Source organism: Eubalaena glacialis, chromosome 14, assembly GCF_028564815.1.
Source record: "Eubalaena glacialis isolate mEubGla1 chromosome 14, mEubGla1.1.hap2.+ XY, whole genome shotgun sequence".
NCBI lineage: Eukaryota > Metazoa > Chordata > Mammalia > Artiodactyla > Balaenidae > Eubalaena > Eubalaena glacialis.
The window spans coordinates 63,340,591-63,358,269 of NC_083729.1; the positions used below are offsets into that span (position 1 = coordinate 63,340,591).

Below are 17,679 nucleotides of genomic sequence, written 5' to 3' on the forward strand. Positions count from 1 at the left end.
GACTGAATGCTTTCTCTGGGACTCGGAACAAGGTAAAGATGTCCACATTTGCCAGTCTTTTTCAACATAGTCCTGAACGTTCTAGCCAGTGAAACAAAGTTAAAGAAAAGGCATACAGATTGGAAAAGAAAAACTAAAACTGTCCCTATTGCACGTGACACTATTATCAACATAGAAAAATCTACAAAAAAGTCCTAGACTAATAAAGTTACAAAGATACAAGATAAACATCCAAAAATTAATTGTATTTCTACATATTAGCAATGAACATAATGACACCAAAATTTAAAATACAGTATCATTTACAATCACTTTTTAAAAAAGAAATACTGAGGTATAAATCTAACAAAATATGGACTGAGTTTGTATGCAAAAAACTGCACAGTGCTGATAAAAAGAGATCAAAAGGGAGCTAAACAAATTGATAAACATACCATATTTGTGACTGGAAGACTCATGAAGTAAAGATGTCAATTCTCCACAAATTGATATACAGGTTTAATACAACTCCTATCAAAATCTCAGCAAGATACTTTTGTAGATATAAACAAAATTATTCTAAAATTTATATGGAAAGGCAAAGGAACTAAATGAGCTAAAACTATTTTGATAAAGAAGATTAAAGTGGGAGGAATCAGTCTACCCATTATCAAGACTTATTCTATATAGTTACAGTATTCAAGACTGTGATACTGGCAGAGAGATAGACATATAGATCAACAGAAAAGAGAGACCCCAGAACAGACCAACACAAATATGCCCAAGTGGCTTTTGACGAAGGTGCAAAAGCAGTTCATTAGAGGAAAAACAGCCTTTTCAATAAATGGTGGTGGAACAATTGGATATCCATAGGCCAAAAAAAAAAAAAAGAAGAGAGAAATTTTGAAGTCTCATTGCTTATACAAAAATTACAAAATTACAAAAATCATTTCAAAATGAATCACAGGGGCTTCCCTGGTGGCTCAGTGGTTAAGAATCCACCTGCCAATGCAGGGCACATGGGTTCGAGCCCTGGTCCGGGAAGATCCCACATGCCACGGAGTAACTAAGCCCGTGAGCCACAACTACCAAGCCCGCGTGCTGCAACTATTGAAGCCTGAGTGCCTAGAGCCCGTGCTCCGCAACAAGGGAAGCCACCGCAATGAGAAGCCCGCACACCGCAACGAAGAGTAGCCCCCTCTCGCCACAACTAGAGAAAGCCCGCGCGCAGCAACGAAAACCCAACACAGCCAAAAATAAAATAAATTAAATAAATGATTTTATTTTTTAAATGAATCACAGACTTTTCCTTTTTGTAACACTATGAACTTTTAGGATAAAAAAAATCACCAGGGAAAATCCTCAAGATCTAGGGCTAGGCAAAGAGTTCTTAGAATTGACACCAAAAACATGTTCCATACAAAGAAAAATTGGTAACTTGGACTTCATCAAAATAAAAAACTTCTGATCTGTAACGGACCTCTGTTAAGAGGGTGAAAAGACAAGCCACAGAGTGGGAGAAAATGTCTACAAGCCACACATCCAATAAAGGACTAGTATCTAGAAATATAAAGAATTTTCAAAACTCAACAGTTAAAATAATCCAATTAGAAATTGGGCAAAACACATGAAAAAGCAATTCAACTAAGTAGATATACATATGGCAAGTAAGTACATGCAAAGATATTCAGCATTACTACTACACCTGCATCAGAATAGCTAAAATAAAAAATAGTGATACCAAATGCTAGCAAGGATCTGGAAAAACTGGAACCCGCCTACATTGCTGGTGGGAACGTAAAATGGTACCACCACTTTAGAAAACAAGTTTAGTAGTTCTTCAAAAAGTTAAACACAGAGTTACCATATGACCCAGCAATTCCACCACTAGCTATATACCCAAGAGAAGTGAAAATGTCTGTTCACACAAAAACCTTTACAGAAGTATTTATAGCAGTTTCATTTTAATAGTCAAAAACCGGAAACAAGCCAGATGTCCTTTAATGGGTGAATGATTAAAAAACTGTGGTACAGCTATACCATGGAATACCATTCTGCAATAAAAAGGAACAAACTATTGATACACCACAACAATTTGGATGAATCTCCAGGAAATTACATTGAGTGAAGCCAATTCCAAAATGTTACATACTGTATGATTCCATTTATATAACATTCTTGAGATGATAAAATTATAGAAATGGAGAACAGTTTAGTGGTTTTCAGGGGCTAAAGAGCAGATAGAGACAGAAGGAAAATAGTTGTAGTTATAAGAGGGCAACATGAGGGATGCTTGTGGTGATGAAAATATTCTGTATTTTGACTGTTACAATGTCAATATCTTAGTCCTGATATATTGTACTACAGTTTCTCATGAGGCTACTAGTGGAGGAAACTGTGTAAAGGGTATAGGGGATCTCTGTATAATTTCTTACAAGTGAATCTCCAATTACCTCAAAATGCAAAGTTTCATTTTAAAAAAATCAAATAATAAATGTATAGAGTCAGATCCACATTTACCATTTAAAAATGCTTCCAATAGCCTATTTTTCTATTTCCAGAGCTCTTCTCGTTTCGTTTTCCTCTTTCTTTTGCTATTCCAATGCCAAAAGATCTTTGTTGTACACTTCTCCCTTACAAATGTCAAGTAATTCTTTTACCTCATCAAAAACAAAATGTTTGGCTAGCTCCCTTATTTCTCTCCTTTTTTTTTTTTAATGTGTTATACAAACATGTCTTTCCTAAAATCAAACTCCATACCAAAAATGTTTCATAACATGGATTCAGTCAAGCTCAATGTCTGCTGTTTTTATTCATTCATATTTCTTGGTAAGATCACATTTCATATCAATACCCTTAAAATGTTATTGTTTATTGGCACCAGAGCTTCCCCAGAAAGTGAAAGTTAGTCGCACAGCGATGATTCTTGCTTGCTTAGATGTTTCACAGGAAGCAGAAGGGAGATACAAAAAGCAAGCACAAATATGAGGAAAGAAACAAAGCCACAACTTGCAAAGGAAAAAAACATAAAGAAGCACTTTTCAAATATAGAGATACTGAGAACAATAAGAGCAAAGGTTTTGACATCCAACAAGATGTTAGTGCTCCACTATACAAAATCACAGTGCCAAAAGATACACTTTCGTCCCAGTTTGTCATGTTCCAAGTATATAAAAACACAATCAAAATTGAAAGCCTGTGTTACTCCACAGCTTTTTAATCAAAAACAAATATGCAAAAGAGCCTTATTTTAATCCAAATCATCATTTTTGGCAAATGGCCTTGTCACTTATCTAATATACAACAGAACATTTGTCCAGCTTCCTAAACACTGGAAACATCTAAATACCCAAAAAATGATAGAATTGTTCTTTTAAAAAGTTTGTTATTGTCATTGTTTTTGCTTCTGCTTTTATCAAATCACAGTAGTAACTGAAGGTAAATTCACTACAGTGCAAGATACATGTCAATCTGATGATCTCCAAGACTGTGAATTTGAGGCATGTATTTTAACAGAGTCCTAGTCCATATGTATCATCACAAATCACATTAAGGTAACCTAGTTGGTTGCACTGTGATAGTTCTTGCTCACTTAGATGTTTAACTGGGCGATGCATGTTTTAAAGTTCTAAATTACAGTTATGCAAATATATATTACACGCTTAAATTTATTTTATCAATCACTGTGCTCGAGACTTATACATCTCAATTTTTTTTTAATTATAAATCCAGAACAGGGTAGGTTCCAGACATTCCAGGTAAATAACCTCCTTAATAAGGCATACATTTTCCAGGAAGTATACTCTAAATTACACAGACAAAACATCTATGGTTACTTTATTTGTTGGCAATTTTTTAAATGGCCAAGGTGGGTTGGTCTTTAACATCAAATTTAAGACTGTTAGGAATAAAATTATGGTGGCTTTAACGGCATTTCTTTCTTTCTAGAACACAACCCAAATAACTTCTAAAGAACCTTGGCCCTATCCTTAAGTACTCTCTCTCACTCTACTTCTTTTGAAGGAATAGAGTGGCTTATCCAGGTTCTTCAACTTTCATAAAAAAATAATATTCCAACCCACAGCTGGTTTACCTTTAAAGCACATACAGGTCTTACTTAACCTAGAACACATGCAAGTGATACATTCAGAAAGAAAGGCAAAAAAATATAATCTTGAACTCACTGATACTTGTCAGTTATCAAAAACCTTGACTACTAAAAGCAGTACTTATGAAGAATTAACTAACGTACATGCAAGGCATACACTCTTCTAGACTAGAAATTATGAAGACTGGTCACATGCATTTTACTAAGGAAAGGGTGTATAGCATTCAAAAGATTCTCAAAGTGATCAATAATCAAAAAAAGGGGGTAAGTGGGATAATGCACCATCAACTTCCACTGTAGGTATTATAAAATCTATGCCTTGATTAAGCCAAGACAAGCAGACAACTGCATTCCCTTGACTCCCTGCAGAACTGCTTTTACTAAATTGTGCTTTGGTTATGCCATATGCTTTCACTAAAGGACAATATAAGAAACAGCCTGTCACATATTGCTGCATTTACTATATGGCTATTAAAGTTACATTATACAGGGCCTTCTTGGTGAGGACATATGGGAGAAACAGTTCTCAGAACCAAGAATAGCTGTGCTTCTCCAAAGTAACTACTTTTTAAGTTTACACCATAACTCAAACAACAAAGCATATCTCGTTTTTGCACTAGCTGCCGGAAAGCCTGGAGCCAAACTGATGGCCTACCTTAACAAAACATAATCTTTTAACAGCTCTCACTCTTGACTTCATATTCTCTTTCCTACCTTCGTTTTCCCTCGCCCCAACTTGCTCACCACCTTTGATGTATCTATTACATGTATTTTTTTAAATCATGTAGATTTTTGGAAACCATCTAATTCCTTTCTACAAGGCAAGGGGAAAATCAGAGAAAAAGAGAGAGAAAGAGAAAACAGTCAATTGTCAACCAGAATGAGAGGGGAAGGAGACTGGGAATAACCCCAAAACAGAGTTAAGACAAAATTAACCACCCTTCAAAAAAATCAGTCAAAATGTGAAGGAAATATTAATGCTAAGTTACCCGCAATTTGAAAGAAAACATTTAACATTCCAAGGACGTCTAAGAATGTAAAATATAACATAAATATAACTTACAGATACACATCACAAACTGCTTTCTAAAATAGCCAAAATATTACAATATTTCATTATCATTGTCTATCTCTTAACTGACCGCTCCTTACTTCAAATATTCGAACAAAGTCCATGTAACATCAGCTACTCAGCAAACTGTCTTCTTTGTTTTCTAAATACTCCAGCAGATACTACTACACTGCAAAAAAAGGCTTTACTCTTTTTTCCCACAGCCATAGCAGACATCTCTAAGAAATAAACTATTAGTCACATCAGGTTTCAAGTGTTTAAGCTCAGCTTTATTTTTAACTCAGTTTTTACTAACTCCTCCCCCCCTCATTATTTTTGCTATCTCCCCCAAGCAAATATTAAATGTCATAGTTGCTCAGCATCTCAACCCAGATTCACACATTTCATAGAGAAGCTACTCACTAATTTTATTTCTTCAAGTTGTTTTCAACTGGAAGCTTGATTTTGTATATGATTAAATAAATTATTACATCATTAGCGAATACTAAAAACTATCAAATCCAACGATGTAAAGAATCAAAATATCTTTATTTTCCTCAATGATCTAATCAATATTCATATATATCATATTCCAAACTAAAGCTACGTCATAAATGTCCTCTAAAATTCTAAACTGCTTCCAAAACCATACTAAATAATTGTCCTTATCAATAATTTTTGGCAACTAATTCATATACTAATTAGGTAAATGCTGGAAATTATGTAAACATGTACATACATACCATAACATTTTAAAGTAAAGAATTTATTAAAATGTTGACATCCTCTGATTTGCTAAGAACTGTATTTGTATGTGAAGCAGCATTATCTAATAATGTTACTGCATTCCCCCAAAAAACCTTCTGATTTCAAATTATCATAGCCTCTTGCTCTAAGATTTTTTTTTAATTCTTTTAAAATGTGTTTATTCATGTTCCTTTATAACTAAAACAATAGAAAGGCAGGTTTGAAACTTTCATTCCATAAAAAACAATAGTTTCTTTGTTTTAGTAATCACAACCCATTTTAGTTTGTACGCTCCTGATGCATTTAAGCAAAGCATAATTATCAAAGGTTCTTTACTGGTGCTCCCAAATCAAAGAGAAAAATACCAACCTTATAGAAAAATAATCAAAGAACATGGACAGACAGTACACACACATACACAGCCTTTACACATATGAAGAGATGTTCAGCCTCACTCATACAGTACAAATAAAAACGCTGAAATACCATGTCATTATCATAGTAGCAAAAACTCAAAAGTCTAAAACACACTTTGTTGAAAATGCTATGGAGAAATGAGCAATCTCATAGACGGCTAAGAGAACAAAATGGTACAACCTCTGTAGAAAGTAATACCTACCAAAGTACAGGTACACTCATTATTTTACCCAGCAACCCCACTTCTGGGAATCGATCCTACAGATACAGTATGAAATGTACAATAAGAAATGACAGACATTCAAGGTTATTCACTGCTGCATTATTTTGTCCAACAGAAGACTGGACATAACCCAAGTATACAGAAATAGGGAACTGGTTGAATAAACCATAGTATATTTACACTAAGTAGGTGTAAAATAGAATAAGGGAAATCTCTGCATACTGATATGGACAGATCTCCAAAATACATTGATGAAATAATATAAAACACTAAGCTACAGAACTGCATATACAGTACACTACTTCTTTTGTAAAAGGGGAAGAGAAAATAAAATCATATATGCCTATATTTGCATTAAAAATACAATGAAAGAATAAACAACAAACTAATAAAATGAGGAAATAGAGGGAATGGGAAAAATACTAGATTTATGGTTCATATCATTTTCTTTCCACTTTTTAAATATTTCAAACCCATACAAATAAAGATAATTTACCCATTGATATTTTATTTTCAGAATTATACTAGGTAAAATTTCCAGATGAGTTTCACCAGCACTATATATATGATCTAATGATAACTAATAAATTCTTCAAATTCAACATAGGAATGACTGCCAAATGCTACTCTCCCATTTAATTTCCCTCTGTGACTACTAATTTTTCTATGGCTTGAATCTAATTGATCAGATAACACACCAGAATAACCTTCCACTGGAAGAGCTTCAATGAAAATTTTTGTTTGTTTAGCTCGAATAAAATCAGACTTGGAGCCCATTGCTGATTGAACCAAACCAGCACTGTCTTATCAGCTACAAGAGGGCTTTTTCAGTTTTTCATTTTTCCAATTTGCTTGACAAGTCAATGAAGTTATTAAAATAAAACCTAACTTTTCTTTATCAAACCACAAAAAATTCATTATCCTATTCCATATTGTAATTGAAACTTATTTAACACTATCCACCCCCTTTTTCCCAAATGTACAAAAATTTTAACTTATTACCAAATGTTAAGCTTTATTTATACAATGTGTACTTAGATCATAACATTTTAGTCACTAAAGTTATCATACTTAAATTTGAAAAATTTTAACAATACTGCAAAAATATTTAAGAATGACAGGCATTAGAGGCCAATTATTTTAGATTACGCTTTTGATGAAGAGAAAGAGTAACTCTAAAATCATATGTAATTCCAAAAAATAAACACTTCCAACATGCTGAGGTTTTCAAGATTTTCAGCAGTTTTATTTTTTCCTCAAAAGCCTAGTCATATTTTTTAAGACAGTTAATCTACAAATCAGTAATTAACCCCCAAATAATTAACAGTTCATGGTACAATTATTTTATTCTTCTATTCATTCAATATTTATTGAGTACCAACTGTATGCCAGGCACTCTTTCAGGTTCCCAGGATACAGCAGCAAACAAAAGGAACAAAATTCCTCCCCTCCTGGAATACACATTCTAATGGAGGAGACAATTAAAAATTATATATGTCAGGCAATAGTAAGTGCCACGAAGAAAAATAAAATTCCTCCCCCTTTATTCTCTATTCTAATAAATGGCACCACCATTCACCCATTTACTTAGGCCAAGAGCCTTGGAATCATGCTTGATTCCTCTCTTTTTTTAACCCCTATAACTAATCCAATATTTTTGGCTCTGCTTTCAAAATATATTCTAAATCCAACTACTTCTCATCATCTCCTCCCCAACATCTTACTGCATGCTACAACCATCTCTTAGTTCTTATTACTGCAAATATCCCTTGACTGGTTTTCCTGTTTCTTCTCTTACTCCAATCTTCACACAGCAGCCAGAATGTTCTTTGTTTAACTTAAGTTAGAGCATGTCACTTTCCTGCTCAAAACTCTCTTGTACCTTACCATAACACTTAGAAATAAAATCAGTCTCTTTCTTAGTCTACACTATCTGGACCCTCACTAATTTCCTACCATCACCTCCCATTATGCTTCTCCTGAGTCTTCACACTGTGCCTGCTGTCTGGAAGGTACTTCCCCCAGAGAGCCATACGGCTTGCTCCTTCACTCTTTTCAAACCTTTGCCAGAATAACTTTTTCTAACCACCTAATCAAAAATAATACCCCATCATATGTAACACTAACAACTAAATAGCACTATTATTTTATGTATCTATGTGTTTGTTTATTCTGTGAGTGCTCCACTAGAATGTAAGGTCCAAAAGGGCAGGGACATGTCTATTTTGCTCCCTGTTGTACCCCAGAGCCTGGAAGAGTACCTGGCACATAGAAGTTGTTCCATAAATATTTGTAGAATGAATGAATAAATTAATTCATGAATGAAGCCACCAAAATAATATAAATATATAATATATAACAATGTATAAAACTGTATATAACATGTTAACTGAAAAGGCAAGACACAACATGATAATATTCTTCTAATGTAATAAAATGAATGTGGGAAAAGTTTAAAAGAAATATATAAATATAAGATTGTGACAGGGTGGTAGGATTAAGTTTTTTGTTGTCTGTTTCTTCTATCTTTTTACAAGTCATTACCTTACATTTATAAATTAAAATATAAAAATGTTATTTTTAGAAGGGAGCTACTACTAAAAAATAAGCAATTAGCAATGGGAGATCATTTCTTTCCCCTCATTGATTGTCAAGGAGGGAGTGTATCAGTCACCTAAACTGCCTTTATAAAATTGTTTCCCATCTCCTCCTCCATTCTCCAGTCTATATCAAAGTAAACACTTCCAGGGTCTGATTATTGATGAATATTATATCCCTCAGATGTATGAGTGGAAGGGGAAAAAAAAGTCAAGAACCACTCCAAACACTAAGTTTTATAATTAACATAACTACAAAAACAGAAATACCTAAGTCCACATAGCAAACTCAAGGGTAAAAGGCAGATGACTCACATTATCGGAGTTACTACTACCTAGCAGGTACAGTGAAGAACGCTTCATCTCCTTTTTTTTTTTTTTTTTTGATACTGTTCCTGCAATGTAGGTGCTATAATCCCCATTTTAAAGATGAGAAAAATTTGCCTACTAGGGTGGCAAATTGCTTATAAAAACAATTAATTAATTGTTTAAAGAGGTCCATGTGGTGACCAATAATGAGAGAGTGTCATAAACCAAGGATTATGATTAACTGGTTTCTGTACAACTTAGGTAATGGGGGAGGGCAGAGGATGGAAAACAAAGCCATGTGGCCAAAGGCACAGAATTAGTAAGTGGGGAAGCCAGTTCCCCATATTTAATGATCAAATGACACTGAGCAAAACAGCTTTTGAAAATATTCCCCATATTTCTTTTCTGTAAGAGGCAGCTTTACAAACAATTTAATTAAATAAGCAAGAGAGAAAATTGTTACCACACCAAGAATACAGCTTTTTAACAACAAAATACATAAAGCAAAGGTCTAAAAGGAAATGCACCAAAACAACAGCAGCAGTGTTATAGGAGTGTAAGTAATTCTTAATATAGCTTCCAAAATTTTTATAATGTTGACATAATAGCTTTTTTAATGTTTCAACAGTGAAAAAGATCAAATAGATAAGATTCTATCATTAATACACCTTATGTTAATCTTAAAGCTGAGCAATATAACACAAAACCATTCCATGAGGTAAGACAAGAATCAGTCCCTAAAGTAAAGTGCTTTACCAAGATCAAATATAGCAATCACATCATTCTTATAACACAAGAACCTCAGAAATGGCAGGCAGCAATTAAGCTAAAAAAGAGAAAACCTTTATCTGAAAACATTAGAGCAAACTTCTTCCCAGGTGAGAGCACTCAACAAGGGAGGTCAAGCTGAACAGCAAAGTCAAACAAACACAATGACAGGGTCTTGAAGGTTACATTTCTGCTACAAATAAGGAATATAAATTTAATGGTAAAAAGACCAAGATAAATTAACCAGAAATATATCTGGGTAAGAAAAATGGCAATCAACAAATGATGCTAGAACAACTGCATATCAACATGTAAAAGAATGAAACTGAACACCCTTCCTTACACTAAAGGCAAAAATTAACTCAAAATGGATCACAGACCTTAATGTAAAGATAAAATTATCCAACTCAGGAAAAAAACAGGAGGAAATCATCATAATCTTGGGTAAAGCAAAGGTTTCCTAGATACAACACCAAAAGCACAAGCAAAAAAATAAAAACTAGATACACTGGACTTACATCAAAATTTAAAACTTTTGTGCAACAAGAAAAATGAAAAAACAAACCAAAAGAATGGAAGAAAGTATTTGCAAATCCTATTCCTGGTAAGAGACTTATATCCAGAATATATAAAGAACTCTTACAACTCAATAATAAAAAGACAACCCAAGTAAAAACTGAGCAAAGGATCTCAATAGACATTGCTCGAAAAAAGATAAACAAATAAAAAATAAGTACATGAAAACATTAACCATTAGGGAAATGCAAATCAAAATGACAGTGAGATGCAACTTCATATCCACTAGGATGGCTAAAATAAAAAAGATAATAACAAGTGCTAACAAGGATATGGAGAAACTGGAACACTTACACATTGCTGGCAGGAATACAAAACGGTACAGACATTTTGTTAAACAGTTTGGCAGTTCCTCAAAATGTTGTATGATTCATTTATACAAAGTGAACAGAATAGGCAAACCCATAAAGACAGAAAGTAGTGACTGCCTTGGGAAGGGGGACAGAATGAAGAGTGACTGCTAATGGGTATGGGGTTTCTTTTGGGGGTGAAGAAAATGTTCTAAAATTAGACTGTGTTATGGTACTGGCACAAAAACAGAAATATAGATCAATGGAACAGGATAGAAAGCCCAGAGATAAACCCACGCACATATGGTCACCTTATCTTTGATAAAGGAGGCAAGAATATACAATGGAGAAAAGACAGTCTCTTCAATAAGTGGTGCTGGGAAAACTGGACAGGTACATGTAAAAGTATGAAATTAGAACACTCCCTAACACCATACACAAAAATAAACTCAAAATGGATTAAAGACCTAAATGTAAGGCCAGACACTATCAAACTCTCAGAGAAAAACACAGGCAGAACACTCTATGACATAAATCACAGCAAGATCCTTTTTGACCCACCTCCTAGAGAAATGGAAATAAAAACAAAAATAAACAAATGGGACCTAACGAAACTTAAAAGCTTTTGCACAGCAAAGGAAACCATAAACAAGACCAAAAGACAACCCTCAGAATGGGAGAAAATATTTGCAAATGAAGCAACTGACAAAGGATTAATCTCCAAAATTTACAAGCAGCTCATGCAGCTCAAATCAAAAAAACAAACAACCCAATCCAAAAATGGGCAGAAGACCTAAATAGACATTTCTCCAAAGAAGATATACAGATTGCCAACAAACACATGAAAGAATGCTCAACATCATTAATCATTAGAGAAATGCAAATCAAAACTACAATGAGATATCATCTCACACTTGTCAGAATGGCCATCATCAAAAAATCTACAAACAATAAATGCTGGAGAGGGTGTGGAGAAAAGGGAGCCCTCTTGCACTGTTGGTGGGAATGTAAATTGATACAGCCACTATGGAGAACAGTATGGAGGTTCCTTAAAAAACTAAAAATAGAACTACCATACGACCCAGCAATCCCACTACTGGGCATATACCCTGAGAAAACCATAATTCAAAAAGAGTCATGTACCAAAATGTTCATTGCAGCTCTATTTACAATAGCCAGGACATGGAAGCAACCTAAGTGTCCATCAACAGATGAATGGATAAAGAAGATGTGGCACATATATACAATGGAATATTACTCAACCATAAAAAGAAACGAAATTGAGTTATTTGTAGTGAGGTGGATGGACCTAGAGTCTGTCATACAGAGTGAAGTAAGTCAGAAAGAGAAAAACAAATACTGTATGCTAACACATATATATAGAATCTAAGAAAAAAAAAAAAAAGGTCATGAAGAACCTAAGGGCAGGATGGGAATAAAGACACAGACCTACTAGAGAATGGACTTGAGGATATGGGGAGGGGGAAGGGTAAGCTGTGACAAAGTGAGAGAGTGGCATGGGCATATATACACTACCAAACGTAAAATAGATAGCTAGTGGGAAGCAGCCGCATAGCACAGGGGGATCAGCTCGGTGCTTTGTGACCACCTAGAGGGGTGGGATAGGGAGGGTGGGAGGGAGGGAGACGCAAGAGGGAAGAGATATGGGAACATATGTATATGTATAACTGATTCACTTTGTTATAAAGCAGAAACTAACACACCACTGTAAAGCAATTATACTCCAATAAAGATGTTAAAAAATATAAATAAATAAAATAAAATTAGACTGTGGTGACTGTTACACAACTCTGTGAATACACTAAAAAAAAACACTGAATTGTATAGTTTAAACGGGTGAACTGTACAGTATATGAATTATATCCCAATAAAGCTATTGTTTTAAAGGCAATGTATTTCACTGTTAAATTTAAAAGTCTGTTTTAAAATCTTAAATAGCAATTAAGACTGAATGTTAATTGCTAGCACCCAGAGAGCAAAGTGAGGAAATGGCTTATTCTGAATAACTGATGTGAAAGAAGACTAGAGATATGTAAACGTGATTTGAAAAATGAAAATATGAAGCTATTGTTCATGAGTGATTTGTGATCACTATTTTAGTATTAGCACTACAAGGCAAGAATCAATATTATTTTAAAAACAAGACATGCCCTAACATCTTATGGGCCTCTTTCCTCATCTGCAAAATCAGGGCTTGTAGTTAACAAAATAATTTTTGAGATGAAGACAGAGAAGAAAGAGATGGCTGCTTTCCCAAAAGAATTTGCTAGGCAACAGCCTCTATATGCATGGATAAGCTTGGGACTTTCAGAATTACACTAAGTAAGGAAAGGCACTCCTTATGATACATGGGAATCAACTAACATTGCATTTACTGTTCAAGCTTAAATAAGGTTAGTTATATAATGAAAAAGTCAAGCCACTGTGGCTCCTCAAACAAAAATGGATAAAACTGGAAGAATAATTTGGTACCACAAATCATTATTATCTAGTTCCTCTTCACTTAACAAAACCTTTCTCAGGAACAGCTAAGAACCCAGTGCCTTAAAAATGCTACCTCAAAAGAAATAGGAGGGCTTCCCTGGTGGCGCAGTGGTTTAGAATCTGCCTGCCAATGCAGGGGACACGGGTTCGGGCCCTGGTCTGGGAAGATCCCACATGCCGCGGAGCAACTAGGCCCGTGAGCCACAACTGCTGAGCCTGCGCGTCTGGAGCCTGTGCTCCGCAACAAGAGAGGCCGCGATAGTGAAGAGGCCCGCGCACCGCGATGAAGAGTGGCCCCCGCTTCCCGCAACTGGAGAGGGCCCTCGCACAGAAACGAAGACGCAACACAGCCAAGAATAAAAATATTAAAAAAAAAAAGAAATAGGAAAGACTTTGAAGAGGGATAGAGTTTGAGATTTACAGTTAAGGGTAAAGTTAGGGAAGAGAGCCTACTGCCTTTATCAAACCTGTTTAATAACTGTGATGGCAAACCAGGAGATAATGATTATGCAAGTGCACCCAGGGTAAAGCATGAGATGTGAAACATCAAGTCTGTGCATGCTGCTGCCTCTGAATTGAATAAGGAAGAAAGATGAGATCATCCCCTGTGAATATGGGAAGAACAAGCTAGACTAAAGACAAAGACAGCGGATACTACTTGTATTATAGGATGTTCTAGTGATTGAATCTTGGGTCCGATAGTAAGATTTAGGGTTATCCACCAAAGACCAGACGAGGCCAAAAAAGAAAAGCCCCTAATAATGATAAAAGGGAGTCAGGAAAAGCAACTAAAAGTAGTAGGATAGTGCAGCGGTTTTCAAAACTTTTTTTTTTTTTTACCATGTCCCCTTAGGACAAAAGATCCCTAATCCATCTACCCCAACAAAACCTGACTTTCCAGTGAATAAAGAACTCAGTGATAATAATGAGGCAAATCTGCGGGAGAATGGGTAACATATTTTAAACATAATATATATACTCTTCAGACAAGATAATGGAAAATTACAGGCCAAAATTCAGTTAACAAATATGCATTACTATTCAACTACTATTCAGTGGAGAGCTAACATAATAAATCACAACAAACTAAATTGATAACACTAAATTAAATCATTTATCCTATAAACCAAGAACGACAGCAATTAAAAACCACAACCAACTCAAGACAACATTGATGGTGTTCTGATGAAGAATCCTTCCTAAAAACTCTGGTAATCCCAACTGTTCCAGCAGGAGCTTTGCTTGGCTGCCAACTATATAGCTCAGCAGCCAAATTTCTTAGTAGAATACTGAAACAGCATCCTCAGTAACTCTAATAACATTTTGTTTCATGAAAATCAAATATTAATAACCATTAATAATGCATATAGGATACCAGTAAGTAGTCCTTAGTTTTTATAAAAGTAAAGATAATGAAATGAGGGTCATTCACCCCTAAGAACTTAAGAAAATGTGAAAAGAGAGGAGCATGACGGTCATGATCATAATGCAGTAAGGGACAAAAAGCAAACTACTAAGGATGGTCATGTCCCATGTCCAGGGATGGCACTGGTAGAACTGTGCTAACAATATGCCCTGGAGAAGGAAGCTGTGCAGGTGGAAATGAGGAGTCAAGTCTCCAGCCTGCCCCTCCTTCAAACACTTTCATGAGGCAACTCTCCCCATGAAAAAACAAGCAGTGAGTAATAACTTTTTTGAAGGGAGGAACAGCGACCCAAGACTGTACAAGGTGGGTAAGATAATTCTCTCTGTTGGCTGCATGGAGATCAGAAGGTGCCACAGGAAGGACGAAGATAAGCTAGTTCTAGGGCACTAATAAACTGAGGGGAAAGAAAAAGGTAGTTTGAAATTGCACTTGGTGAGTAATTAACATAAAGTACTGGTAGATGGTGATCCCCAATTGAGGCAGAAAAACAGAGATTAAGAATGCAGACTCTGGATCCAAAATGCATGAGCAGGAATCACGACTCTCCTACTTTATCTTCTCTGTGACCTTGGGCAAGTCACTTAACCTCTCTGTGCTTCATCTGTAAAATGAGGGCAATAATAGTACCTTCCTAATAGGGCTGTTGTGCGGTTTGAATAAGTTATACTTGTAAATCGTTTAATAAATGTCTTGCACTTTACGTAGTAAGTGGTACCTAAGTTTTGTTAAATAAGTTGAGGTGGGTGGCGGCTTGTTTTGACAACTCCAAATAAAATGGGGGTGTGTGGGCAAAGTAATGGTCACAGGGAACGGAGGGGAGATAACGTCTCTTCGGTGAGGAGTACCAGGAGGCTGCACACTTGGGGAGGTCATCCTCCTGACAGGGCTCAGCGAGCACCCGCTCACAGGAGAGGTTGAAGGAAACTTCCCTCCTTCCAGGCCTAGGATTTTCAAGAACTCGATTCTGAGAAGTGGTTGTGATTTTGAGGCAAGAGTTTGATTTCCGAGCAACAGACCGTGGGGTGAATTCTGTTTTGCCGGAAGAGCAGGACTTGGGTCTAGGGCAGGACGGGGTTTGAGTCGGAGGCAGAAGGGTGATGTACTCAGGGGGAAGGTCTGCTAAAAGCCACCACCTGCCGGGCGCGCTCCCGCTGCCCGCGCCGGTCTAGCCTCGGAGGGAGAACGACGGCTGCCCCAGCCCCGAGGGAGGCAGGAGGAGCCTACAGAGTAACGGGGCTGCCGGCGCCGACGGTCGGGAAGGGACCCCACGGCGGGACTGCGGAGGGGGACCCGCCTCGCCGAGGGTGGAGGTCACTCGCCTGGTTCTCCGAAGGGAGGGGCCGGCGCTGGCCCTGCGGGTGGCCGGCCGGGCGCACAGCCCCGAGGGAGCCTGCCCCCGGGTCCCGCCCATGCCCGCCCATCTGTGGCCCCGGTACCCAGGGTACCTGAGCGTGGGCCCGATGCAGGCCGTGTCGGTGCTCTCGATCTCTCGGAGGATCCGCTCGTGCTCCGCCGCTGTCTCCAGGCTCTCCGCCTCCGCCATCTTACCCCGCTCCATAGACTGGGGGTGCCCGGCAGCGCGTGCCCTCCTTCAGCTCGGCTCACCTTTCGCTCGCTCGCGCTCTCTCTCTCTCCCTCTCTCTCTCCCTCTCTCTCGCTCTCTCTCTCTCTCTCTCTTCTCTCTCACCCCAGTCTCCAGAGCCTCCTGAGCCTCCTGCTACCCGCAGGACGACCCCTCCCTCAGATACGGCACGCCCCCTAGAGTCACCACGTCCGCCGACGTTCCGCGCAATGCCCGCTGGGATTGTAGTTCTCTGGGAGATGGGGTTCCACACGTCATTCATTGAATCCGCAAACACGTGTTAAAAGCTCCACTATAAGGCAGGAACAGTTAACGACTTCATACGCAACGGAGATTAAGTCCGGCAATGGCACTAAACCTACAAATTCTTAAGGCCCTTGCCTCAAAGTACAAAAGCCTCTATAGGCACGAATATTAAGAAAGGACTAACTAGGTTTCTGCGGACAGCGATCTTACAAGTTAACAGGGAGGAAAAGCTCAAAACTAAGAAACCCAAAACTAAGAGGTAAGGCATAATGTACCTGTAAGCCAGTTCAGAGAATCGAGCACAGCGATCACTTCTGGCTGCGAAAGATTCATTGAGAGACTAAGCCTGAACATTTTTAAAAGATGTGATTGGAAGGTGTGAGGAGCACCCAGAAAGCCAACAAAAACTTCATTTGCACTGGTGTGTAGAGAAGTAGTAGCAAGAGATGGGGCTGGAAAAGCATCTTGGAAAAGGAATACCGGGAAGAGAAATTTGTACTTTATTCTAATGGCTCCACTGGTCTAACAACCAACTGCATCAAAAGCACCTTGGATCCTTTTTTTTAATACAGACAAAAGGTCCTACATATGGACATTCTTATCCAGGCATCTGCATTTCATAAATTCACCAGATTAGAATTTTTACATCATATTTATTGATCACTGCTTGAGTTTTAAAATATAACACAATGACTGGGAATCCACTGAAGGTTTTTAAGAAGAGTAGCGACACAAACCAAATCCTGGCCTTAGGAAACTTGATCTAAAGCAAGTGTGCGAGGTGGACAGAAATAGAAAATTTGGAGACAGGAAAATGCTATAGAAAATGTTAAGGCCTAAACCAGGGAAGTGGCA

General features: G+C 37.2%; 1 protein-coding gene across 4 annotated transcripts in view; it reads right to left on the minus strand.

The window, feature by feature from the left end:
* The window catches only part of EXOC6B (exocyst complex component 6B), a 732,384-nt gene extending 715,643 nt beyond the window's left edge, over positions 1 to 16,741 (minus strand). For all 4 annotated transcript variants that reach the window (XM_061168666.1, XM_061168665.1, XM_061168667.1 and 1 more), the window contains exon 1: positions 16,442 to 16,741. In XM_061168666.1, coding sequence (XP_061024649.1) covers positions 16,442 to 16,554 — 113 coding nt within the window. In that variant the 5' untranslated portion in view covers positions 16,555 to 16,741. The remainder of the gene's footprint in view (positions 1 to 16,441) is intronic.
* Positions 16,742 to 17,679: the final 938 nt, after the last annotated feature.